Genomic DNA, 27,984 nt, shown 5'->3' on the forward strand with positions numbered 1-27,984 from the left:
CACGGACGTGCTCTTGATCGGGAGTGCAATCGGAAGAAGAGTTATTGCTCAGCGATAATAAAATAAAACGACGGAATTATTCTACGGTGATAGTGAAACGTTCCCTTCTCGGTTTGCCAATGTAAAACTGACCCCTGGTGTTGAACGCAGCAGTTCCGCATCTAGCATCAAACGACGGGAGACGTGGCCAGCAGCAGAATCTGGAATTGCTGACAAATACGGGACGCGGCTGAAACATGTAAGTTTTTTTTTTACCCTCAACTCGTTTCCTACAAAATAAGTTGACGTCATTATAATTGAAGTCTGCTTTGGATCGTGCCTTTCGTTGGGGGTCTTCGCATCATCCAATGCGCTGTGTATTTTGCCCTGCTGCTGCAGTAGCAGTAACGAATGTGTTGTAAACCTTCGATTAGTAATACGTTTCATCACCGTCCTCGGATAATGGATAGATACAATCTGCGAAGAAAAAGTAGCCCAATGCGGATCCGATTTTAACAAACTGTTGCATATCAGCAGCAGCAGCGGCAATTACCAGTCGTCTTAGGTCTGCCTGCAGCAAGTTCCAAGGGAAACGCCTATACTTGGAAAAAAAGGGGGAGGAAGTTGTCGTTGTTGTCGTGTGTTTGCTAATTCAATAAACAGTTTAATTAAAGAGTCTCGCTCGGATTATGGCCATCTCGGGGAAGACTGGAAGAGATTCTGTCTCGGTCGATGATATGAGAAGTTGATGGATTTCATTTGCGTCTTTTATCTAATACGCTTCAATCTTTCGACCACAAAGAAAGAAGCACTGTTGTCTTGAAGAATGTTTGTGGTGACCTTGGTGGCATCGTCGTTTGTTGTTATTCGCTGACTCTCGCTCAGTTGAATTCGAGTTTGTTGTTCTAGAACAGCTCGGAAGGAAGGCAAACGCAGCAGCGGTCATTGTGTGCGGCGAAAGTGTGATTGTCGCTAACAAATTTATTTTGTCCACACGTAGGTACAATCACAGGGCAATTGGTTGAGTTGGAAAGTCTGGAAATCTCAATGTACAGTAGTACAATATTGATCGGTTGTTTGTGTTAGCAGTGTTACAAACATAGTTTCCAGTTTATGTAAGCATGCATCCTTCAAGGTGTTCGAGTCTGCTGATAATTGAGTGCTCGACTGAGTCATGCAAGGGTGTTTTGATACGGGCTTTGGTTAGGTTAATTATTGTTTTGCCTATCTATGATGCAGACACACAGCTGTAGGTGGTTTTTTTTTTAGCATGTGTCACATACCTAGTTCCAAAATTAATATTTTGTTCTCAAATACAAAATATTAAATCGGTTTATTTCCAAAATTTTAAAATTTCTCCTTATCAGATAATTCTCATTTGTTTTTCGAGGTTCCGAAAAAATGTCGATGTTTAAGACGTTCTTTCTTGATCTGAGATTGATATTTTATTGTAAGTCTAGGCTTCCCGTCAGCAAGCGTAACATGTTTGACTTCACTTTCGTGTATTTCCAAGAAAAAAATACGGTTCTCGACGGTATGGCTTATCTCCATCTTTTGCAGCGTTTTCTTGTTCCTGTTCTAACCTTCATCGCTGAATTCGTACCGGAGCCTTACTGTTTCACGGCTTCGTACATGAGATTATATTCCTTCCTCTGATCGCGCCAAATTAGGTTTCCGCTTGACCTTGACAAGATCCAGGGTCAGCTCCTCGTCCGATCGGTTCTACATAGCGGTAGTCAGGGTGTCGAATGTTTTTGGTAGGTTTATCAGGATCATCGCGATCAGCTACATACAGTTCAGTTATGCGTCATTAGTGGGTGCCTTGATAAAACTCCACCCTCGCTTATCACTTACATTTACGGAATTTAAGGCGATTCCTTGTAGAGTCCTAAGATGGCTGTCTATGATGGCTGATATGCCCCATTCACTTTAAGTTTTCTAGAGCACAAATCTCGGGCACGGTCGCGACATCGGTCGTGAAATTGGAACTCCCTGTTTGCTGCGACGCCAAACCAAAAAAAAAGTTCTACCTTAAAGTGCCATCTTGGATAATTTCCGAAGCAGACTTTGTTGAACATAAGTCCCAAAGTTTGCTGTCGTGGGGTGATTTGAGATTAATTTCATGTGGCCGCTCCCCGGGATAGCAACTTTGCAGCACAAACCCATTCCCCTCAATTCTTGCTCTGCTGCTGATCTACTGGTGTAGCCCAGGTACACAATATGATAGGTCTCTAAATCCACTAGCACGGAGTCCCCAACATAATCCAGTATATCCAGCAGACTGACTTGGACGTCGATTTTGGGATGGGAATCTGTAATCATACAAAACATAACCTAAATAATATCGGTGCTTGGTGATTTTAACCTACCGGACATTGCATGGACTCCAACCCATAATGGTTTCTTTTGTCCTAATCACGAGCGTTCATCTTTCCACGTAGGAACCATCTAGCTCCTGAACAGTTTTCCTTTATTTAACGTCAGCCTCTGTTCCGCAATCTAGTGCCAGTCACCGACGGACATCGATTGCCATCCATTGACGGCAATCGAATCTGCAGGAAGGCAGCTTCTACACCTGCGTAGGATATCGCACCTATTCAACACACATGGGCCGGGACCAACGGCTTTACTTCCCTTCCGAAGGAAGACGTGACCAGAGATTTGTATGCCTCAGAAAAATCCCACCGACCTCGGCTGGAATTGAACCCAGACCCATTGGGATGAAAAGCAGTCCCGCTTACCACTACACCACCGGCGCCGGCAGCTCTTGGACAGTTATAGTACCGCAATTCTGTCACAAATCAATAAGGGGCTGTTCATAAACTACGTAGACAGTTTAGAGGGGGGGGGGGGGGTTGACAATTATCCACGGCCCATACAAATTTGAAATTTTTTGTATGGACAATTGTCTACGCAGGGGGAGGGGGGATCAAGAATCCCAAAAAACTGTCTACGTAGTTTATGAACAGGCCCTAACCTGTTAAATGAAAACAACCGCACTCTGGATCTCTGCTTTGTGAGTGCTCGTGATACAGCTCATTTCCGCTCCACGGCATCCGAACCTTTAGTCAAGAAAGTGCATCATCATCCTGTTTTAGTTATCGTGATCGAAAATAATATTGTCCATGATTTCATCAGCACTCCAAACGCTGTGTCATATGACTTCCTTTGAGCTGACCATCGCAGTATTGTCCATGTGCTGTCTAACCTAGATTGGGAGCATATTCTAGATCCTGTATACGTCAACGTCACGTCTTGGCATATGTCATTTACAAACACGTTTCCAAAAAGATCATCCATATCGACTCTCGCGTCCTGTGGATGGCGAAAGATCTTCGCTCGTTGAAAAGAACTAAGAAGGCTGCTCTCAGGAGATTTACTAAATTCCGCACACTGCCGCTGAAATGCTACTATGTCAGACTCAACCACGGGTATAAGCGGTTAAGTCGTCTCATTTTCTAGGATCGGCCTTACGAGTGAACAATACAATGCTTTTAGACAGTGTGGATCCGTGAAATCCTTGGCAATCTTAGAGATGAAGCCAAGTTGACGATTAGCCTTGGAAATAACGATGCATAATGGGAATAAAAGGAAAGCTTCGAGTCCAATGCGACACCAAGATCCGTCACTTGATCCACTCTGCTAAGAACAGTATCATCGATGTGGTATTCATAAATTAACGGATCTTTGGACCGATAGAAGTTCATCACATGACATTTCGCGACGCTGATGACAAGCTTGTTCGCCAACGAACATGTTGAGCAACATTTGCAGGTGAAAACAGTCCTCGATGCAGCGTACCGCCACATAGATTTTCAGATCATCAGCATATACGAGCTTGATCTTGTGGCCAAGGGTAGATGCAGCGTCATTGAAGAATAACACAAACAATAACGGTCCCAAATTACTTCCTTGCGGGACACCTGACGTGCTAGAAAATGGCGATGAAACACTGCCAGCCAAGTACGATGGCAACCACGACACCAATCGATTTGAGGTTCCCAACCGCGATAGCTTGCAGAGCAACAGTTTATGATCAATTTTGTCAAAAGCCGCCTTTAGGTCCGTATAGATAACGTCAACCTGCGCTTTATCTTCCATAGCCGAAAAAACAGGTAGTAGTTAGATGCAGCAAGTTAGTAGCAACAGACCTACCGGGAATAAATCCATGTTGATCTGACGTAATGTGGTTTTTTTTGTAGCGCGTAGAATTTGATCACTGACGACAATCTCGAGAAGCTTCGATGCGGCAGAAAGGCTGGTTATCCCACGGTAGTTTCTAACATCTCGTCGGTCACCACTGTTGTGCACAGGAAACATGTAGGATAGTTTCCAGCTCATGGGAAATTCACCTCGCTCAAACGAACGGTTTAAAATTAAGGCTAGCGGCACAGCTACTGCGCATGCGCAGCGACGGAAAACAGCAGGAGGGATACCATCCGGGCCAGGAGCAAATGAACTCTTCAACTTTTTTGAAGCACCGATGATCATTGCAGATGATATTTCTAACGTGTCTAAATCAACTGCATCCAGCGCGACATTTGACGCAGCTAGTTCGGCCTCGACGTCGGACGATGACACTGGTTCGAAGATGGATGCGAAATGCATCGCGAAAAAATTGCATGCTTCTTCTTCACTATTGGACTCTTTGCCATCATAGATCACATTAGGCGGAACTGATGAGCTTTTCCTCTTGCTGTTTACGAAACCCCAAAACGATTCCTGTGTAAACCAAACTGCACCCTCAAAACGTGTGATTTGTAGAGTGAAGTATTCAACTTTCTGTAGCCGTCGCTCGCTCGTTTGAAGTTAGCTTTTGCAAATACGGATTTATGCGCCCGGAAATAACGTTGCCACCGATTGCGTTCTTTCTTAGATTTTCGAAAAATGGGCGTACTCCAAGGAGGAGAGACAGGTTTTCTCTTCGTAGGAACGTTTAAGTTCAACCATTGGGTTGAACTTAAGGCTAGGAACGGGTAAGTTCAACCATTGGGTTGAACTTAAACGTTCCTACGAAGAGAAAACCTGTCTCTCCTCCTTGGAGTACGCCCATTCTTCGGAAATCTAATTGCCAATGCGGATGATGGTACACAAATTTGAGGCCATGTCATGGACATCCACACTGTCGTAGACACAATTCCAGTCGAGGCCTGACAGGTAAGCGAAAAGCACATCAAAGTCGATTTTGCGGTAATTTAGTGCTCTTTCGAATTCATTTGCCAAACAGGCCTTTGGTGTCCACCCCAACAACTGCCGACTGGCTTAGACCAGCAGTCAGGGATGTAGACACGTCCCCTTCAGAGACGGCGCAGAAGTCCCGGTGTCAAACAGTTGTGAGTTTCAATATTAATAGAATAAACTACACGCCACTGACCGTACGTGACTCTTTGATCCAGTCCCAGGAAGAAGCTATGCTGATGGCCATTGGAACCTTTCGACTATTGCTCGTTTAAAAGTATCGTTCAAAATACAGATCTGGAAATGGCTATCTTGTTATAAGTATAGTTTTCACGGAGGTTTTCACCGATGTTTTCACCCACAAATTCACTCGAAAAATCGGTTCAGAACAAAATTTAGAACGGTTATAAAAATTGACTATCATAACATTCAATTCACCTGATATTTTTCTTACAGACGCTTACTTTGAACATTTCCATGTGGAAATTATGGTCCTAAAGATTTCGTTTAAAGAAAATCTATTATTTCACCCTAAAAAAAACCAATAGTGTTGGAACCATTGAGTTGCAAGCATGTATTAAGCACTCTTCGCAAAAATTAGAGAAAATGTACTCCCCCTTCCCATTCGTCACTTTGTTCCACTACCTAATGCATTGCTTGTCACACATTTGTAACACCCCCCCAGAGCGTGACGTACTTAATGGATGCTCCCTTAGAGGCTTGAACTAGCTTCTAGTGGATAGTTACAATGATTTTACGTCACATATTATAAAAAAAATGTGGCGATATTGGGGGCATGCTCATTAAATGGGTTAATGAGCTGAACGATAATTTTACAAAAATGCTCCATTTTCCATGTTTAATTTTATGGTTTAAAAAACCAAATTGCTATTTTCAAATTATTGTTATTTATAGATTCGGTGGTTTGGTAAACTATGATTAGTCTGTGAAATGTTTAGTAGTCTTGAGAATAAACAGTTTCATTGTGTTCAGCTTTTATTTCATAATATATAAATACAGTCAACAACAACATACATTCTTCCACAAATATGAATCACTTCCATATGATGAACAGGCTAGACTGACTGTACAGTAATTAAATGTTCTTTAATTGTAGGGGACTGTTCACATTTAAAGCTCTTTGGTTCCACAATCGTCTTCTAGGATTCTGATGTTAGAGAAAACGGATCAAAAAGACTTGGTGTACTTTCTCATTTTAGATCACTGAAAAACATACTTTTGTTATATCATTTCGTAGGCAGATTTGAAATACTTAACTCTTACAATGAATTCATACTTCATTTCAAATAAACTAATTTTATACTCTAAAAAATGATTAGATCACGCGACTAAAATTATCGAACTGATGGAGCAAAAAACAACAAACACAGCACTAGCAACCAGTCATAAACAAACGTTACTACGATGAAAATAAAACCTAAAAACAAAATACTTAAAAATACTTAGCGATACTTACGAGATATTTAAAAATATTTAATAAATATTCGAAGTAAAGTTTAGAGTGGGATGCCCTAGGGGAACGCTATTGTCAAACGAGCGCTACTTTCTGATTTGTGGCAAGGTATGATAAAATACTTTTGTGGCAGTTCCTAGTATCGTGAATATGAAAACCCTAGCTCAGCCTATTCATCGACTTCAATGCCGCTTACATGGTGATGGTCCGTGAAGAGTTATGGCGACCAGATTGACAAGGCGATGGTATTTCCTGCCTCCAGAATTGCGCTAGAAGATGTTATGAAACGTATTGACTTCAAAAACTTGTAGTATGGCGTACAAAGTAGTGTTTTTGTTGAGTTGTGCTGTGAAAATAAATTAATAATTTCGTGTGAAATAGTGGCGTGTGCCGCGAAAGGATTATTCCAACGCGTGCCCGTGGTGTTTTTCTAACAGGATAAGTAGAGGAAAGGTTGCCTAGCAACTAGTTTTTGTTTAATTTTGTATTTTCCCCCCGGCGCGCTATTGATTTGTATAGTGAGCTGTGGCGGTAAAATTTTATTTTGTGTTCTCCTCCCCTGTATATGTCTGCTGCTAACAGTGTTAGCGTTTAATTTGGTAGAATGGATGTGTGTAATGTATGCGAGCAGTCTATTGCTATGAGTGGGCTCCCAGTTACGTGTGTAGGTCCGTGCAATGGAACGTTCCATTTCGCTTGTGCGGCACTCACTAAGACTGCGGCCAGGCTTATAGCAGATAATGCAAATATTCTGTTCAAGTGTGATAGTTGTCTATCAGATCAGAGTTGTGACGAGCAGAATGATCTGATCTCGCGCGTCAAAAGGATAGAGGAAGAGATGAAGAAGGTTTTTCAACTCTCGGACTCGATCACTGGCATGCGAGATCACATTGCTGCTCAGGTGGACATCGCGGTTAAAAGCGGGATGGCAGATATTAGAATAAATGTAAATGGTCTTGAAAATTTGATTTGTGAGAAATTGGATAATATGAAAAGTTCATTTTTTAAAATTGATGCGGAAAACCAATTAGCTGTAAAGAATGATCCGTGCAGTTCATCTAGGACGATTCAGTCGGAATCGGACAAAAATACCAGACGCAAAAAACGTAAATTAGTAATTAGTAATAGTGATCATGATGATGATGTTGTTTTTCAAGAAAATGCGAGTTTTGCGGATGTTGTAAAAAGACATAGTCGTATTAGTCAAAGTAAAACTAATAGTAACAGTAATAGTAAAAGTAACAAACCAGATAATCGTAAGACTCGTCCGGTCATTGTGATTAAACCGAAAGAGTCCAAACAACCTTGCGAAGATACTCGTAAGTTTTTAAAAACTCAGTTGGATCCAAAAACACACAAAATCAGTAATTTTAGGAATGGTAAAGATGGCTCCATTATTGTTGAGTGTGCAACAGGAGCAAACGTAAGTGATGTGAAAAATGGTATTGAAAGCAATCTGGGTGAAAAATATAGTGCTGTTGTTCCCACTTCGGTGCCAAGATTGAAAATAGTGGGCATGAGCTATCAGTTTTCCTCCGATGTCTTTATTGACTACTTAAAAAGTCAAAATGAAGACATCGCTATTAATGATGTAAAAGTAGTGAACATGTTTGAAAATCCACGCTTCACTTATAACAAGTTTAGTGTTGTAATTGAAGTCGATGTCGATACTTATAAATGTTTGTTATGTGCGAAAAAAGTAAATGTAGGGTTTGATCGGTGCTCGATAGTTCCCGCGATTAATGTGTTGAGATGCTTCAAATGTGGAGAATTTGGGCACAAGAGCATGGATTGCAAAAATTGTGATAGATGCTCTAGGTGCAGCCAACAACACAAAACGTCGGAGTGTACGTCAACTGTATTGAAATGTATTAATTGTTTGAAAATGAATAAAGAACGAAAAATGAACTTGGACGTCAACCATGCCGCATTTAGCTCGGAATGTTTGCTCTATAAAAGACTTTTTGATCAGAAGAAAAGCAGCTTGCGTTTCAATAAATAGCAGCCAAGTTCCAGGAATGTGAATCAATTCGATTTTTTATATTTGAATATTGCGGGGTTGTCAACAAACTACGTAGCATTACGTCAGATTGTTGAGGAAAAACGTCCTCTTTTAGTTTTATTATCTGAAACTCATATTGTAGAAACTGAAGCTTTTGATCAGTATAGTATTCCGGGATATATTGTTGCTGCTTGTTTATCACATTCTAGACACACTGGCGGTGTTGCTATTTATGTCAAAGAATCAGTTCAATTCAACCTTCGTACCAACGAAGTTATTGATGGCAACTGGTTCTTGGGCATTACAGTTGTACGTGGCATGAAGATGGGTAATTATGGTGTTTTGTATCATTCTCCCAGTTCTAGTGACCAGCGTTTTGTTGAAGTTTTAGAGAACTGGCTCGAGACATTCCTTGATTCTAGTAAATTAAATATATTGGCTGGTGATTTTAATATTAATTGGCGTGATAACCATAATTCGAATCATTTGAAGCGTTTAGCTGAGTTTTTTAATTTAAAGCAAACGGTAAATGAATATACGCGTATTTCCAGGCACAGTAGAACTTTAATTGACCACGTTTATTCCAATTTTGATTCCATTTGTTCAGTTACGGATACTGATTTGAAAATAACCGATCATGAGACTTTAGTGATTAATGTCTTAGACCATGTTAACGATAACGATAATTTTGTAAAATTGAAGTGCTGGAGGAAATATTCGAAGCAAGCTGTTTCAAATCTTGTTGAGAGAAGCCTGGATTTTCCATTCGCGGCCGGTAACTTAGATGAATCTACAGCTGTTCTTAATAACGCTTTGAAAACGTGTACCAATCAACTAGTTGAGCAAAAGTTTGTTTCTTTGAAAAACTCGAACAGCTGGTACAATTTGGATCTTTTGCGTCTTAAACGGAAAAGGGACAAATGGTACAAAAAGTTTTGTAGATCTAATAATGACAATCATTGGACTAGGTACACAATCGCGCGTAATAAGTATTCACAATCGATAAAGAAAACTCGTTGTGAATATGTTCAAAGGAAGATTGATCAGCATCAAAACAACAGCAAAGAGTTATGGAAAATTTTGAAATCTTTATTAAAACCTAGTAATTGCAAACCGCGGTCCATAACTTTTAATGGCACATTAGAACAGTCAGAACAAGTAATTGCATCTAAGTTTAATGATTATTTCGTAGACAGTGTTTCATTGATTAATCAATCTATTGAATTGGTCGATGAACCTGACGAAATAAAACAGCCAGTGAATAGTAGTTGCAGATTTGAAGTTTTTCACCCAATTACATTAGATGAACTTAGAGTTATTTGTTTTTCATTAGGAAAATCGGCTGGAGTAGATAATGTTAATGCTAGAGTTATTCAAGATTGCTTTCATGTCATTGGCCACATCTTTCTGGACCTTATTAATAAATCATTGCAGAATGGACATGTACCACAAATTTGGAAGGAATCCTTAGTGGTTCCTATTCAAAAAGTTGCTGGAACGATTAAAGCCGAAGAGTTTCGTCCCATCAACATGTTGCACACATTAGAGAAAATCTTAGAACTTGTTGTTAAAGGCCAGCTGTTGGAGTATTTGAATAGCAACTCTTTGTTGATACCAGAACAATCGGGATATCGGGAAGGTCATTCTTGTGAAACTGCATTGAATTTGGTGTTAGCAAAGTGGAAAGACAACTTGGAGCGTAAAGATACGATTGTTGCTGTTTTTTTGGATCTGAAACGCGCTTTTGAAACAATTTCTAGGCCCTTATTGTTGAGATCAATCAGGCGCTTTGGAATTACGAGTACTGCATATAAATGGTTTGAAAGCTATTTGTCTGACAGAACTCAACGGACTGTTTTTAATGATTCTGTTTCCAGTCCCGTGGGGAACAACCTTGGAGTGCCCCAGGGAAGTGTATTAGGGCCCCTTTTATTTATTATGTATATTAATGACTTGCGACGTGTTTTACGGTTTTGCGACATTAACCTTTTTGCAGATGATACTGTGTTATTCATTGCAGCTAAGGATTTAGAAGTTGCCGTCTCACACTTGAATGAAGATTTGCAGTATCTAAGTAGATGGTTGAAGTGTAAGCAGTTAAAATTGAATACAAGTAAAACTAAATTTATGGTAATTTCGCGGAATCGATTAAATGAGAACGTCTCTGTTGTAATTGATGATGAGACTATTGATCGCGTTCAGGAGATTAAATATCTTGGCGTGATTATTGATGACAAACTTAAGTTCAACTCTCACATTGACAATGTCATCAAGAAAATTGCCAAGAAGTATGGAATTCTTTGTCGATTGAAAAACGATTTAACTATTGCCAGTAAAATACAGCTATACAAATCAATCATCTCTCCTCATCTAGACTTTTGCCCACACAGCAAAAAAATAATTTTGATATCACATCAAAGTGGATGCACTACAATCATGTCGAAAATTTCATGTAATTTTTATGACCACATAAATAAACAAATGCAGTAAAAGCAGCGTAATGTCAGTTCATGCATTGTATTAATGATAATTTTGTCCTTTTTAGCAAGTAATATTACACCATATTTTCGACATGATTGTAGTGCATCCACTTTGACGTGATATCAAAATTATTTTTTTGCTGTGCATCCATTTTATTTCTGTCTAATGCAACACAAATATCGAGATTACAGCGCTTGCAGAATAAAATAATGCGTTTGATTTTGAGATGTAATAGATTCACTTCCTCAACTTTGATGCTAGACGCCTTACAATGGTTGTCGGTGAAGCAAAGAATTGTATATTTGACTATGGTGTTCATTTTTAAAGTAGTTAACGGTTTGCTGCCTCGATATTTGTGTGATCGAATTGAAAGAGGAAGTGACTATCATAGATATAATACTAGAAACGCGGATGAAATAAGAACACCACATTTCTTGACTTGTGCTTCACAGAATTCATTATTTTTTAAAGGAATAAATGTTTTCAATTCGATGCCTAGACACATTAAACGTTCAACAACATGAGCAGAATTTAAGAGACATTGCATTTCACACGTTAAAACTGTCTTTTGAACGGTTATCCAGTGATTTTTTTTATGAATTGACAAATTATGTATCTTGACGAAGTTATTTTTAACGGATTACTTTGTATGGATAGCTGTTATAACGACTTTTTAATAATTATTGTAGCACTGCAAAAACTATTTTGTTCGCCACGATGGTGATGATGGATTTTTGATATATGATTTAATAGTAGTAGTAAAAAAAAATAGTAGTCTACAAAGGTTTGAGCCTCGCGCGCGTATTACGGATATAGAGGACTGAATTTAACATTTGATAAAAAAAAAAATGCAATTTTGAAGCTTATTTGGAAGATACCTTGAGTTAGTAGTAAGTTTTCTGGCAAATGTTGGGGGTTCGTGAGCATTCCTGACATTGCTGAAAATTATGATAGCATCAGATTGCGGGGTTACTAGTGTAATAGGATGCTTTGTTGATTGTTCATTAACTCTTGATTGCTTGTAATACTTATGAATATTTTAGGTGGACAAAAAGGCGAACTAAGAGGTGGACGCCTGAGCTTTTCAACATTTATATCGCTGTGAAGCAACTGTAAACTCTAGAGGGAATTTATATCTGTAACTGAAACCAGTTCGATTTTGTTTGCCAACCTGGTTAAAATGTCATATTTAATTATCTTAAAGATAAATCGTCCAGCTCAAACCTTTGTAGGGGTAAGAGGTGGGACCATCATCATCATCATATATGTGGGTACGATCTTCAATAAATCCAGCTAGTTCATTTACTTCGCTGACTACGTGCACATTGTCGAAGGAATAGTGCACTATCCAATTCATTGAAATTCCAACAATCCCTCTCCATTATCTTATTTTAATACATTTCTAACAGGGCGACTCCATCCAGCTACATCCTACCTACCTTCCACTGCAAAAGCGTGCACATTTCGGTTTTGATAAACTACAACCTAACACCCGCGGGCAGACATACTGCACACACTTATTACCCTGACTATGCTTTTTCGACAACGCAAACCCCCATTCCTACATGTAGGGTGACGATAACGGAACGGTGACGGACCTCTGTACAGCTGCTGAAAGGATAAATTAGTTAATGTTGTTTCGTTTGAAAACAGTGCTCCGGTCTCTGGCTTGAAAGGTGGAAGTTTATCAGAGCACCGTTCGTCCCGAAGCTCCGGACTATGATGACGGATAGGTAGGTAGGTGGATGAATAAGCTGCTGCTGCTTCGGACAATAGAGAATAGAACACTGACGATGACAGGCAGGCAACAACGTGATGTCACCTCCTGCCCGCCAGCGATGCCACAAATACCGATTTTTGTACACGAAAAAAGTTGGGATTCACGGTTGCTCAATCATGATATTTTGAACTTGTAAATTACAAGAAGATGTTGTAATGTATGCGATTTCGCATTCAGATAGTCGCAATTAGCGATTCAATTATTCTTGAGCGTTCACTCAGAGTGAAGCCGTTAAGGGTATTGGAACAAGTTGCATAGTTCAAAAATTAAGCAACTTGTTTCAACTTGTTTACGGTATCGAAATAAACAAGGGGGTTCCAAAGTTTTTCGTGTACAAAAATTGGAATATCGCGCTGCTGCCCGCACCCGTTTCCGTTTCGCTGCAAAATTATTACCTTGGGGGTAGATTTACTCGAAGCCGGTTGGTGTCCTATGACTGACGGAGAAGGAAGTTACTGCTATAGTTATAGTGAAACGATAAGCGGATAAACGACCGCTATCGTTGCTACTAACTGATATTGGCTCGATGAAATTTGGTGTCCGATAAGGTTGGATTAAACGGCTCTGTCCCACGGTTAGTTGGACAGGTGCAGTGGATTACCGAAATTGATTTGCCGAGAAACAAGAAAATGGAAAAGCAATTCAATTCTAACAAACAGCTGTTGAACAACTCGTGCGCTAAATGACGCCAGGTGCATTCCAATTGTGTGTTGTCATGTCACAATCATCATACATTTATCTCGATCGGCATCATAAATCTATGGCATCATTATTATTGAAATGTCCACTGCCAATTGTAGAAGGAGAACATTATTGCGCTTGAACCTGATAGCATCGTCATCCAGTGCATTGTTGAAGGATGATGTAAAAAGGATCCCACATCTGATCCCGAATCATGGTGACGAATTCCCACAAATAACCGGTTTAAATTAATGAAACCAATTATTCAATGTTTATGATGATGATCTGATTACCACACATCATGGATGGCTTATTTAGAGGAATCGAGCCGACGTTTATGCTGCACGCAGCAGCCGGAACCGGACCTCGATTGGATCACTGTGATTGATGATGACGGCTCATTTCGAGATATATCGGATGTATCCCTTTGCGGTGGAAATACGCACGATATTTCAATTTTTCGAATGACACTCACTCGATAGCTCATTATTCCGTTCTTGTCTCACCCACAATTTTATACTGCTGCTACAGCACTCAACAACGTCATCCACGGGATAATTTTTGCGACTAGAAAGCGTCGAAATTCGCGAAGTGATGACGTGTTTGTAGTGGGATTTTCTACTGAATCCCCATAATTAGCCACACGATAACGGTGCACCAGTGACTACACACAAACGAACAGACATTCGAGTCACATTGCTAATTAGTTGCTAATAAAATACATGTGTCAGCGCGCCGCACTAATACGAATGCTTATTCGCATACCAAACGAAAGAATGAAGTTAATTGTTAAAACGGTTGTGATTTATTTGAAATAATTGCGGCTTAGTAAGTCTCGCAATAATATCCTCTCGGTAAAAGGTTTCCTACAAACGCGATTTATTCAACCGATGGAAGTTGATTCTGCCGGTAGTCACATGTAAGTGGCCGCCGCCTACCGAATCCCTTGAAACATTGCTGCTGATGATGATAACTGTGGAGTGGACTGTTCTCACTGTTTGACTTAATCAAGTTTAATTTAGCCTGCCATTATATGAAGGGCCACAAACGGATTGGGTGGATTCGTAAGCAAAATTCCCTACGCGTATTCACTAGATCAGGTCCGGATTTAGAGGGTTGCAATGGGGCCAGGGAGCTTCAGATAGCCTACCCGAGAAATACTCTGTAGAGTCCACACACCCCTAATATCGTTAATAATTTATGAATAATTTCATTTCCTGCTGTTTCGCAATTAATCATGAACATCATTTAACTGTAATTCCGTGAATATTTATGCTCGAAAATGTACAGTTTGTACCGATCAGTGCTTATCAGACGACCACGACACTTTGATTATTATACAATTGGGTTGTTTAACTTTGAAAAATATAGGGTAGAGAACTACTTCGGCCTAATCGCTCATTTTGGGCCTATCGAGCAGAAAACTTTAAATAAATCCATTATTTCAGAGTTAACATGTCAATTATGCGTTTGATACGATACTTTAGTTAATAAGCTACCAAACGAAGTCAATGAGAACGCGTGATATGAAGGTTTGCACCCATTATTCCCGAAAACAAAAGAAGCGCTCCGACCGAATCAATTTTTATCTTCATCCGATAGGCTGAAGTGAATTCATTGGCGTTTAAATGGCGTTTCAATGCGTTAGGCCGAGTTTAGAATCCGTTGGCCGAGTTTGGCGTCAAGAAGCAGTGTTAGACTTTTGACAATATCTCAACGATTGGTTTCTCTTTATCAACTATTACGGTACATACGGAAAGGTAAATACATTTGGAAGTCATCAGTAATAAAAACATTCCGTTTGGTGCTAAACTGCGCCAGATTAAGAAAGATTAAGTGCGGGTTGTGCTTAATTGGCCGGAAATGGGGTATTTTACGCTACCAATTTTTTAAACAGCATCTGATAGAGCTTCGTTTTCTGAACAAAACGATATTTTTATCGATTCCGTAGCTATTCATCTCGATTTTTGAATCGAGATTTAAATCGTTGCCACTAAATCTATTCGTTGACAGCTCACTCCCATACAAAGTCCCACCAAGGGGCGCCAAGATGATGATTTTTGCTAATGTAATCGTACTGATTTAAAATAGTTCCAGTGTACCAAAATTGATTAAATTTTGGATTTCGGTTCCATTTTTAATGCAGATAACGATAATGTACAAGGTGCGATGAAAAGAAACCATCAATCAAGAGATCTACGTCCAGGAGTGCCTGGAAAAGTGGCTGCTACCATTCCTAAAGCAACATAATAGACCTGTGCTGTTCTGGCCGTACTTGGCGAGCTGCCACTATGGGAAAAAGGCAATCGAGTGGTACGATGCGAACAACGTGGTTGTTGTACACAACGACCAAAACCCTCCCAACAGCCCAGAACTCCGCACTATCGAACGGTATTGGGCCTTGGGCAAACGGAATCTAAAAAAAAAATAATAAATCCATGGAAAACGAGCAGCAGTTTAAATCTAACTGGCGTTCGGCGGCGAATAAGGTCGATGAGACCACTGTGCAAATTTTAATGGAAGGGGTTAAGTGGAAGGCACGGCAGTTAGGATTTGGCACTCCAATACAATAAACGAACATTTTTCCTTTAAATATATGAATTGAACTACCAAAAGAAAAATAAGAAGATTTTTGTGATATGAATTTTGACTGCAAGAAACGATTTTTGGTCGACCAATTTTTGCGCCTTACAGTCTTTACTAATCCTTGCGGTATCTGCTAGCTCGTGCACCTTCACTTTCCGGTCAGCCAACACCATTTCATGTATTTTTTGACATTGGAGGGCCTGCCGCTGTGGACTTGATCGGTAGTGGAGTTGCGGCCACCACGAAACTCTCGAAACCAATATTTGACGGTGTAGTCTGACGGAGCACTAGTCCATAATAGTTATCCAATTTTTCTTTTGTTTCCTTCGCTGTTTTGCCTCTCAAAAAATAATGTTTTATGAGAGAACGAAAATCGTTTCTATCCATACTCAATATGATGTCAAACACGTCAACAACAATCAGCTGTCAAAACAAAACTAAAAACAGTATCGCACTGAAATTTGGCATGTCTGCCTAAATATGAACGGACTACAAGCAACAATCAATTCGAAACTAACGATTTTAAATTGGCTCACTACTTGACTAGCCTATTGGTCCCCAGCAAACGATTAACGTACCCCATCCTAGCCGAAATTCTAGTACTACACTATGTTTGTTTTGATTCGCTATGAAAGTTTGACAGATAAAAAGAGGGGTTCTTGCACGGTAAGAAAAAAGTACCCAAAATTGAGTTCCTTTCACTCATCACGTGGCTTCCGTGGGGCTAGGTAAAATTAAGTTAAAGAAGAAAACTCAATTTTGAGTAACCCTGATCATGAATCCACATTGACCAAGTTGACAAAAACATAATAAAACGGAGCAGACTGGAACCGAACCATGGACGTTGAGATTACTGGGCCCGTGTGTTGACCACTCGTCTATCAACGCTTGTGAAAATGAAATGGTTAAAGGCGCATAAGAGCAACCTCAATGAAAATAAACTTATATTTGAGTTCATTTATTATTACTCAATAGTTGAGTAAATTTTAAGCAACGCCGCTTTTCTGATTCACTCAACGGCGGACCTCAAATGATAGAACCCAACGTTGAGTTTTTTTTTAACTTAATTTTGAGTATTTTTTCTGACCGTGTGGATTTTCCTATGTTTCGAGGGGTGCATCGATTAGCTTGGGACCGAAGTGAGTACCAGAGCTGAGCCAAAACGTTGAACACGTTTCTTCGGGACCTTCCGGTCTTAGAGTTACTTCTATGCTACAAGGCACCATAACCTTTTTTGCAGTAGCAGTGCATTCTGGTGGTCAAGGAGGTTACTTTTCACCCTACTAGCAACAATCAATACGAAACTAACGATTTTAAATTGGCTCACCACTTTAGTAGCCTATTGGTCCCAAGCAAACGATTAACGTACCCTATTCTAGTTGAAATTCTATTACTACACTATGTTTGTTTTGATTCGCTATGAAAGTTTGATAGATAAAATGAGGGGTTATTGGTTTTTCCTATGTTTCGAGGGGTGATTCGACAAGCTTGGGACCGAAGATAGTACCAGAGGTGAGCCAAAAAGTTGAGCACGTTTCTACACGACCTAATTGTCTTAGAGTTATCTCTATGCTACTAGTATTTACCTCAATACCCCTAAACAACCCAAATATGAAAATTATGTTGTTTCTTTTAGATTACTTTTGTTACTTTTGATTACTGAGATTGCTAAGATAACTTGGTTTGTCCGCAACTCGATTTGTCAAATGAGCGATTCGATCTGTCAAATGGGCGACCAGATCTGTCAAACAAGGTGAGACGCAAACCTAGTCAATATAAATTTTACGCGAGATTTTACGTGTGACTCACGATATGACGCGATCCGATGACTAGATGGCGGTAGTGTTTAACGTATTTTAAATATGGCGTCTGGGGAAAGAATTTGAATGTACCTTCTTTGAGCTGTCACGACGGTTGGTCAATGGTCGAGTCTCGATATAACGAAAAAAAATTGACAATGAAAATTTCAAATTTCGGTTTTTATGAACGCGAAAACGTATCCCCCATAGTTAAAGTACATAACTCTAGATGGGAGCAAGGTGACTATATATAGGTGCTCTAATGTTTCAAATTCTTGATTCAGCCATGTTGGATTTTTGTATGGTACAGCGACCGAGTTTGTTTACAATTTGCTTTAAAGCCGTACTTTTCTTCCCCACGACCTCCCCACCCATATAGTGACAAAGCTGTATCACCATGTATATACCCACAATAGATGGGAGGTTACCATCAATCATAGAGATTTTCACGTCCAGTTGTATTGATGCGATATGTGAGAGCGTGTTAGTGAAAATCCGAGGAAAATACATAACAAACCGTTGTCAAACTCATTTTGACAGATCTAATTTCATACATTTTTTAGGTTAGCCAGAGAAAAAAAAAATAAACTACTTTACACGGCGATGCACTCGCTAGTGTGCGTGCGTTAAACGTCCTTAATCTCCATACTGTAATTGGCCGAAAGGCACAGTAGCAGCAATGTCCTTTATACAAGGTTTGGGTCAAAAGGCTAATTGGTATAAGTGATGTATTTCTAATTGCTTCTAACACCAGCAAGCTGCCTGTTGCCCCAGACCTTATATAAACGTCATTGCAGTAGCAGCACCTCCCCTAACCGTGTCTCCTCGAGATCGTCAAGTCGACGATGACAGGAGCACATATAGTAGTAGAGGTAACAATTGGCGTTGACGGCGGCTCTGGGGGATACCCCTCACCATCCCTCTCCAACTGGGGAGTTTGGTAAAGAGAGATGATCAACCCTATTCGTACCTTCCTTCAAAGTTGTCCGTGCTAGCTTTCTACTCTATATACAATTTTCACACTGCCAGAACTCTAACGGAACTCTCAACTCTATACTTTCATCACAGACAAAGAGACATAACACTCACAATCACATTTATCGCAAATAATCTTTTAGTTGGGAGTGTGCTTGCATTTATCATGGTGGCGCCACTGAAGCATTGAGCAAGCCACCACATTTCGAACTTATCAGTGATGTCAGTTCTTTTTCACGTCTAGTTAGTAGATGTCTTGAAAATCGAGGCATCCCACTGGAGACACACCACATCTGACGAATACAGAAAAAAAAAAGTTGTTGAATATTACACAAAACTGCTGCACCTTAGTCATTCCGTTCCTAATATTACGTTGTACGATGTACATCGAATTCGAGAACAAATCATGCTGTAATATTCTATCAATTTTACCAGTTATTGATGTTCAATACTTCACCATGAATATCATTGATTGATACATATTATTTTTTCTTCTGTGTACACATTGAAGTGATGAGCGCTGGTAGAAAGGGCACTAATAAGTGATGCATTACCTTGTTTAAAAACTTGTTTCCAGCAAACGAAAAAGCAAACTAAGCAAACAAAACAAATCCCTAACAAAAGTCTTAGCTTCTGAGAATTTTTCCTACGGATCCGTATTTCTGCAGAATTCAATCAATTCTATAGATCTTCGGAAAATTTTGTAGAACCGACATCACTGATTTCCATCTGTTTTGTTTTTATTCAACACAGCTGACGCGTTGACAGAACGAGGGAAAAGCAACTAGTGAAAAAATTGCATGCACGAGGGATGCTCCGGTTGCAAAACATTGCTTGGGAATGTGGATGATAGATGGTGCTGGTGCGCATGCAAAATACGCTTGACGATATTTTTGAAGAATTTTCTTCTAAGAGTTATGTCTGTTTGTATGCGCTTTCATCTCCTCATCTATCGTATCAAATGACCACTTTAAGTCTGTTATTTGAAACTTAGCATCTTCAACTAAGTAAAATCGTTAACTTCACGCAGAAGCAACACAAACATGAATATTTAAAGTATATATTTTTTTTAAATAAAAAATTCAAAGTTCGATGTTTCGTATTTTTCTCGTAGAATTTTGAATCTAGTCTTGAAAAGTTTTCTGAGACAAGGATCTTGAAATTTGTTCTCAATTGAAGTCTCCGATTCTTCACATTTTTAGTTGATCTTGGATCTTAAATTTCTGTGTATGGAATCTAAAACTTGAACAAATTATTTATTTGAAATATATTTTAGGATATGTTTGCACATTTCTCAAGCATTTCCTTAGGATCATTTAAAAATGTCTTCAGAATTACGAGGATTCCCCTAAAAAATCTTATGATTCTGTTCGGTGATCTCTAGAAACTTTCTTCATAAACGTTGTAATTCGCTGCAGAAAACTTCTCCTCGGAATTCCATGTACATTTTCCTCAGAATTTCCTTGAAATGTTTCTCCTCGGAATTCCATGTACATTTTCCTCAGAATTTCCTTGAAATGCTTCTCAAAATGCTGTTGAAGAGCATCTTTTGGAGTTCTCCTCAAACTCTCCTTAGAATTCCCTTGGGGATTTCATCAGAATCTCCAGGAACACTACTCAGCGTTTAATTGAAAAAAATGCCCAATACTTCCAGCCAAATCCTCCTAAACTTTTCGATATTTCTTCAACATTCTAATGTATTATTGTAGGTATTCTCTTAACACTATCCTCACACTTGCTAAAAATTCTGCAATGAATTTTTTTGCCATGTTAAGAATTAGATTCTCTAGGAATTATTATCCATATTTCGTTGCAGCTTTCCTCAGAATTTCTCTTTGATTAATCGATCGATCAACATTTAAGAGCTTTTCAGCAGCAGGTGATCGTTAGGTATAGTTTCAGGATTGTAGTCATCCCAATTTTCGGTTTTATCATGGTTTTGAAGAGGTTTCTATGGCTTATGGACTTGAAGACCTTTAGGGGAGAGGCACCTGTTAAGATCTCTAAAAAAGGGTATTTTTTGTTATTTTTTTTCGAACATCAGAATAAATGCAATTACTTCGGGTTTTCAGTGGGGTGAATTCGGTTAAATACAGATTAGGAAATGAAAGGCAGTGGAGCGGTATGGACATATGAAGTAGATCTGTATCGCGTGGTTACGAAAGGCGATATCGCAGCAGAAGCAGGAGCACAAGCAGGGATCGTGAACGTGTACATTTCGGTAGTAATCGATATGATCGTCGACATTATTATGAGGACCAGTTATTCGAATCATTATAGTTATAGAAATGAGAACCTTCACGTAAACTAATTTGTAATTTTGCAAAAAGAAAGGCCACGTGAAGCGTAATTGCTATAGATTAAATAATCGTAAATCGGTCAAATTCGTAGAAGAAGCGCCGGTAGAAATAGATAGCTATGATTTTAAAAGGTTACAGATAAAAGATTCGGAGGAAGATGATTGTCCATGTATGATGATAGCCAGCAGCCGGTTTAGCAAACCGTGTCTTGTAGAGGTACAAGTAGAAAGAATTTATCTGATTATGGAAATAGACTGTGGTGCAGCAGTCACGGTTATCAGCTTGGAGACCTACAGAAAGTATTTTAAACACATCGAAGCTACAATTTACAGCAGCCGCTTAGTTGTCGTTAATGGACAACAGCTGACAATCCTTGGTGAGATTTTCGTCAATGTTTTTGCGAACAATGTTCAGCTTCAAGTAATTTTGATAATACTTGATTGCTCGATGAGTATTGTTCCGTTGTTCGGCAGAAATTGGCTGGATAGTTTTTATCCTAGTTGGAGGAGTACATTTGGAAATGTGATTAGTATCAACACATTGAGCAAAAAAAACTGAACGAAATTTGGATCAACAGCATGCATTGGAGTTTGAAGCTGATCTTGTGCTTAGAGAGGAAAGATCAATATTTCGTAAAGCATATGATGTGCCATTCAAATTACGGGAAAAAGCTATTGAATATCTGGATTCTTTAGAGAAGCAAAATGTGATTTCACCAATTCAGGCACAATTGTAACGCTCGTCGGAATCAGCTAAGGATTGTCGGCAACCGGCCGAGTAGTACGACGTTTCAAGTGCCAATACAGCGGAAGAAACGGCTTAGAGAACTCGATGATTCCGACGAGGAGTTTCTCGGATTTCCGGATGTACCAATAAATACCGATTCTGGAAGCAGAGGATTAAAACAAGCGAGACGTAGCCCCATTGCAACGCGAAGCTTTACACGGTCGAAGAAAAATGCTGAATCAACTATGGAAGAACAGTGGCAAGACCAGTAGCATTGTGTACAGTAGTGAATTATCAATGAGTCCTGGGATTTGCTACAACAAAATCAAGAAGAAAAATATCAGGTTCAAAACTTTAAGAAAATGTATGGAAATTATTGAGAATATGTTTACTGCCGGTAATCGCAAGTCAGTCCCATCTGCATTTTAATCAATTTTGAGTTAGCATCATTATTCAGTTTATCTTTCTATGTTTTTTGAGATGTGCTATTGAAAAAAGGTGGTTTGTTTAAGAAAAATGAAAAACAATACCAAGTCAAACTGTCCCACACCGAAAAGTAACCGCAAGTCAGTCCCATTAGAAAAAAATATGTTAGGAATGTTAGACAACACATCGCATCATGAGATTTGTCTCAAGACAGATTTTGTCCACTTCCCCTAGGGTATCTGGAACATGTCCTGATGTGGCCAATATAGCTCTTACGATACTCAGTTTGACCGCCAATGGATGGCTTTGAATTCTCATGTGATTTGATGTATCGCTTGATGGATTTTGATTTAAAAAGGATTTACCACTTCCTCGGGTATACCCGGAACATGTCCGGGTTTGGCCAACATGGTGCTGGTCACTGATAATGACTCTTATCGATCTTATTTTTGAATTATCATGTGAATTATGTGAATAATCAATTGATTTATCGCATGGTGGGTTTGGCACGTTTATGAAAAGCTCTGGTCTGATGAAGACCCATACTCACCGGAATACGTTCCGGCCTTTGCTCTGGAACCAGCAAAACAAATCTAGAAACATTCAATAAAGTTGTAAAATCTTTGAACGCCGTTTTCTCATTTCCAGTTTTTTACAGATGGGACTGACTTGCGATTATGGGCAGTTTAGATTCAATTAAATTATGTAAAGTAGTGACGATTTATTGAAATGCTTTATTCTGAATTCTGTTACGAGTTAGATTTAGTTAAATCAGTTCATGTAAATTCATGAGTTCGAAATTAAATAGTTTTTTGTTTGTTTATGAATTAATGTTTGTTCTAAAGGAGGAAGGATTGTAATGATCGGTCAAATAGCTAAACCCTCTGAGAGATTTTGCGGTAATAACGGAAAGAGAGAAAACGATAAGTGAGGCGATAAGTGATGTTCAGGAGAATAAATAAATGAAATAAACACTGTGCTGAGTTGGTCAGTTGGACTTGATACATACTGGAGTCAACACTTATCTTTTTAGAAAAGAAGAATCTCTCTCCAAACGGAAACACATCAGTTATTAAGCAACATTTCAGCTTTAATTTCGAAAATTTTCAGCGTTAAATATTAATGTTTCCGCTGTTGGTTTTTTTACCTTGCGAGACTGAGATCTCGGGACTATTCGATTCTTCTGTACGCGACTTAAAAACGGATTATCTAAAACCTTTGATAGGATTTTTCGGATATTCCAACTTTTCGATTTTTTAGGCGCATTTTAGCAGCAAAAAATCGATTTTTTTCGAACGCCGCCATTCAAGTAATCTTGCGAATTAAAAAAAAATCCATGTTAGATTTGAGATATTTGAATAAAGAACTCAAAACACTAATTATTTCTTTTCTCCGATGTTTTAGTGCTGACAACGCTGCAGCCATTGACAGTTTCGGCCAGTAAAATTTGTTTACAGTTTTCGATAAATTTCTGTAAATCACAGATATCCAGCAGTTATGATTGCGGGATATTAGTAAAACAATATATTTTATAGAACGAATTCAACAAAAAAGTACCTATTTAAGAAATTTGATGCTCATCATTGGGACAGGTCTAATTTTTGGATAAAATGTATCAAATTTTCAGTGAACAATGATAAATTCCCCGCTTTCTTTATATCGTAGAACCTCGTTAGTTTGAAAAGCTAAAATCGCAACTAAACGGCGTTCAACTTTGTTCAACTGGTTCGCCTACACTGGTGCGTAACGCTATTGGACACCTCTGTAGGGGTACCAGTTAGAAAAAAATTCAAAACGACCGCCGATTAATTGCGATTTTAGCTTTTCAAACTAACGGGGTTCTACGGTAGTAGGTACCAACAAGAACCTCCAAAATTGCAACTCTCACACTTCAAGCTCGTTTTCAAACATCATACACTCTGTATCCCCGTATGGGACGACAAAGCTACGATATTACTACGTATTACTCTCAATAGAACGAAAGCCTTTACTAATACACTTTCGCCCACTTGTGGTCGATCCCATCCCCATCCTCCGTACACCACACAAATAGCTTATATGTAGCTCACTTGACGCTCGTAATACTAGGAACATTCAAAGTGCACTGCCCTCTCCCCAAAGCGTAGCTGCTGATAGTGGTCGTTACTGGTTGTTGTTCTCAGTAATTTGGCTCCTAATTGATGAACTAGATGAAACAGTGCTGGGGGGATAGATTGCCTTTCCCCATCGGCATCGTCCAGTAAACCGATAATACACCACTTTTTGACACGTAGTTTCGTCTGCAGCTCCGTTCTGAAGAAGCACCGAAAAATTGCAATCAGAACACACTGACAGCCGGCCGTCCTATTCCCAGTTCCCAGCGGTATCAGTTTACGATGCCATTCCTACCCACTATCCAGTTACTATAGGTATTAGTTAAGTAGATGCTTTTATTGCAGAAGGCGGGGAAGGAGCGGTAATGCAACACTTGTGAAGTGGAAGGGGATTCGGTACCTACTACTGTTTCGGTTGTCGGTTGTCGGTTTTGGTTCTTATCTGCTCTGTCGAGCTGCACACCCTCATACCAAAAATATACCACCAACGATTTTATTACCATCAGCGTAGTGTTTATATGCAGCCAAAGCGAGTTGTTGTTTGTTCTGCTCGTATTCAGATCATAACTTTAAATATTAGCACGTTTTAAAGCATTCTAAATTAAGCGTGATTTCCCTAACGTATTTTAATTTTCTCTCCGTTTTTACTTGCAGAATGTCGCGTGTGCAAGTATTGTACGATTTCTCGGCGGAGCCCAACTCGGCAGAGATCACCATCACGGCGGGCGAAATCCTGTCGGTCACAAGTACCGACGTCGGCGAAGGATGGTGGGAAGGCACCAATTCCCGCGGTCAACGCGGTTTGTTCCCTGCTGCGTATGTGGAAGTCCTGCCGAACAATCCGGGACCACCGCAGATGCCACCGCCACCGTTGATTCCGGCGGTCAAGCAACAACCACAGCAGCAGCAGCAACCACCGCAGCCGCAGCAGCAAGCACAACAAGGGGGACATCGGTACGATCCGACATCGGATGATTGGGGGGAACAGCAGGACGATTGGGATGATGATTGGGACGACGATAATGATACGTATTCGGAAATTGGTCCAGCGAGTGGTGGAGGAAAACCGGAAGCAGCAGCGGGAAGCGCCCATAATCAGAATGGGAATTTCCAAAACAGTAGTTACTATGCAAATGCCAACTTGCCGGCACCACCTGCCGGGGTGCACAACAATGATGGGGATACAGTTTCAATTATGACGGTTGGCGGAACCAGAAGAACGACATCGTCTGGCAAAATTTTCTCCAAAACGGGCGACGCCTATCTGCTGGGATTGAGCGTACCTGCCGTGTCCGAGAGCGACCGGGTGCAGATTCTGCAAACGGAACATGGAATCATTTGGAAACCGATGCGCGATAGCTACACGGTTACAGTAGATTCACCAAAGAAAGAGAAGAAATTCAATGGCCTTAAAAGCTTCATCGCTTATCAGCTGACGCCTTCGCTAAACAACCATCCAGTATCGCGCCGGTATAAACACTTCGATTGGCTTCACGAGCGGCTGCTGAATAAGTACTGCCTGATTCCGATTCCACCGTTGCCGGATAAGCAAATTTCCGGACGATATGACGAAGAGTTTGTTGAGCATCGTCGTGTGCAACTGCAGGAATTCGTTGATTGGATGTGCCGACATCCGGTGCTGTCTACCTGCGCGGTCTGGATGCACTTCCTTACGTGTACCGACGAGAAGAAATGGAAAACAGGCAAACGCTCGGCCGAGAAGGATCCCCTGGTGGGAACCACCTTCTGTGCGTCAATCTTCCCACCGGACAAAACGCTCCTCCCCTCGCAAGTCGAAACCCAGGTGGACGCGTGCACCCTATTCGTTCCTCAGATGAACTCCGCCGTCAAGACCCTGTTCCAAATCTGCAGCGACGAGTCGAAAAAGTTCCAGGGACAATGGAAACAGGACTATCAGCGTATTGGCGAAGGCCTATCGGAGCTGGCACGATCTCTCGAAATCGACGAACGTCGCCAGAAAACCGAGATCAGTTTGGCCAACTCGGTCGGCCATGCGGCCGGAATCTTCATCAGCATCGGTCAGATGTACGCCGACCAACCGAAACATGATTTCATTCCCTTCTCGGATCGCTTGCACATCTACCGGGGACTGTTGAACACCTATCCGGACTGTCTGAACGAGTACCGGAACGGCATGCAGAAGCGGAAAGAGTGCGAAAAGCTAACGGCCGAGCAGAAGATGGAGAACAGCCAGCTGGCGGAAGTCAACCGGAGGGTGGATGTGATGTCCTACGCGGTCCTCGCCGAGATGGCGCACTTCCGCCAGGAGCGGGACACCCACCTCAAGGACACATTGCGGAACTTTATCGGAGCGCAGATCGAGTTCTACCAGAACATTGTGCGTCGGTTGGAGCAGGCGCAGTCGCATTTCTAAGTGAGTTGCTTTTTCCTTATTGCTATTATTATGCTGCAGTTTAGGTATATCTTTATGTAAGCTCATTACTGTCAGTTATGATTGCGGAATAGGCCGATTAGGTTATAGAAGTTGCCTGAGACGAGAAAAGGGAAGCATTATTATTAATATGTACCCACCTATATTGATATGCGTTGTGTTGTAATTATTTGGACCTAGTTTATTCTGCCGAGACAATAAGAAATGTATTTGCTGGTCTGCTCATAGCCGGTAGGTTACTTGCGTTGGTTATTTCTTTCTCATTTTTCGAACACACACTCACTTTAAACTGTCATTACTCTGTACATATTGCAATTTGCATTGAGCTCCCATTTGCTGACTTGAATCAGTCCAAATTTGAATGAAAGCAGTGGAGTATCATGTATTTTCAATTAACACCCTGAAACTGAAACAATTAACTGATTTAGGCGCCTACACACAGTGGGACGAATTCAAAAAAAGTGGGACATGGCTATTTGCGACAAAACGATTGAGTATAGCTTTTTGTTGTCTTCTAGAATGTTTCTTTATTTTTTAAGTACTTTATTTAAGTAGTTAAAAATTTGGTTAAGGAGGGTATACACTCAGATAAAAAAAATAACTTTTTTATGTCTTGTTAAATTTGATGAACACCTATGGAAACATTGAAGATGAAGTCTTTTTAAGAAACTTTGTGCAAGGTGTAAACTCGTTGCCAGATTTAGAACACGGGTTCGTAACCTTACCATAATCCAATGTTATGCGCCAACCGATGCTGCCGAGCTACAGGACAAGGAGAATTTTTACAGTCAACTGAATGCCGTCGTGGATAAGGTTCCAAAGGGTGACATCAAGATCTACACTGGCGACTTCAATGCGAAGATCGGCTCCGACAACACGGACTATGAGCGTGTCATGGGACGCCATGGTCTCGGCGAAATGAGCGAGAACGGTGAGCTGTTTGCAGAATTTTGTGGCAATAACGACATGATGATCGGGGCTCGCTCTTCCCCCATCGGCCAGTGCACAAAGTCACGTGGGTTTCCCGTGATGGACCACATGTGCATCAGCCGAAAATGGAGACGGAGCCTTCTTGATGTCCGGAATAAACG

The 27,984-nt window shown here is 40.2% G+C and overlaps 1 protein-coding gene across 1 annotated transcript; it reads left to right on the forward strand.

Annotated features, from left to right (window-relative positions):
• SH3PX1 (sorting nexin 33-like protein SH3PX1) lies at nucleotides 1–27,749 on the forward strand. The gene is made up of 2 exons (XM_065227932.1): nucleotides 1–238; nucleotides 25,135–27,749. The coding sequence occupies exon 2, from the start codon at nucleotides 25,136–25,138 to the stop codon at nucleotides 26,873–26,875; it is 1,740 nt and encodes a 579-aa protein (XP_065084004.1). The 5' UTR covers nucleotides 1–238; nucleotide 25,135; the 3' UTR covers nucleotides 26,876–27,749.
• The last annotated feature ends 235 nt before the right edge of the window (nucleotides 27,750–27,984 follow it).

Source organism: Ochlerotatus camptorhynchus, unplaced genomic scaffold (assembly GCF_037179485.1).
Source record: "Ochlerotatus camptorhynchus isolate MF236.1 unplaced genomic scaffold, CSIRO-AGI_Acam_v1.1 ptg000277l, whole genome shotgun sequence".
NCBI classification, from domain to species: Eukaryota; Metazoa; Arthropoda; class Insecta; order Diptera; family Culicidae; genus Ochlerotatus; species Ochlerotatus camptorhynchus.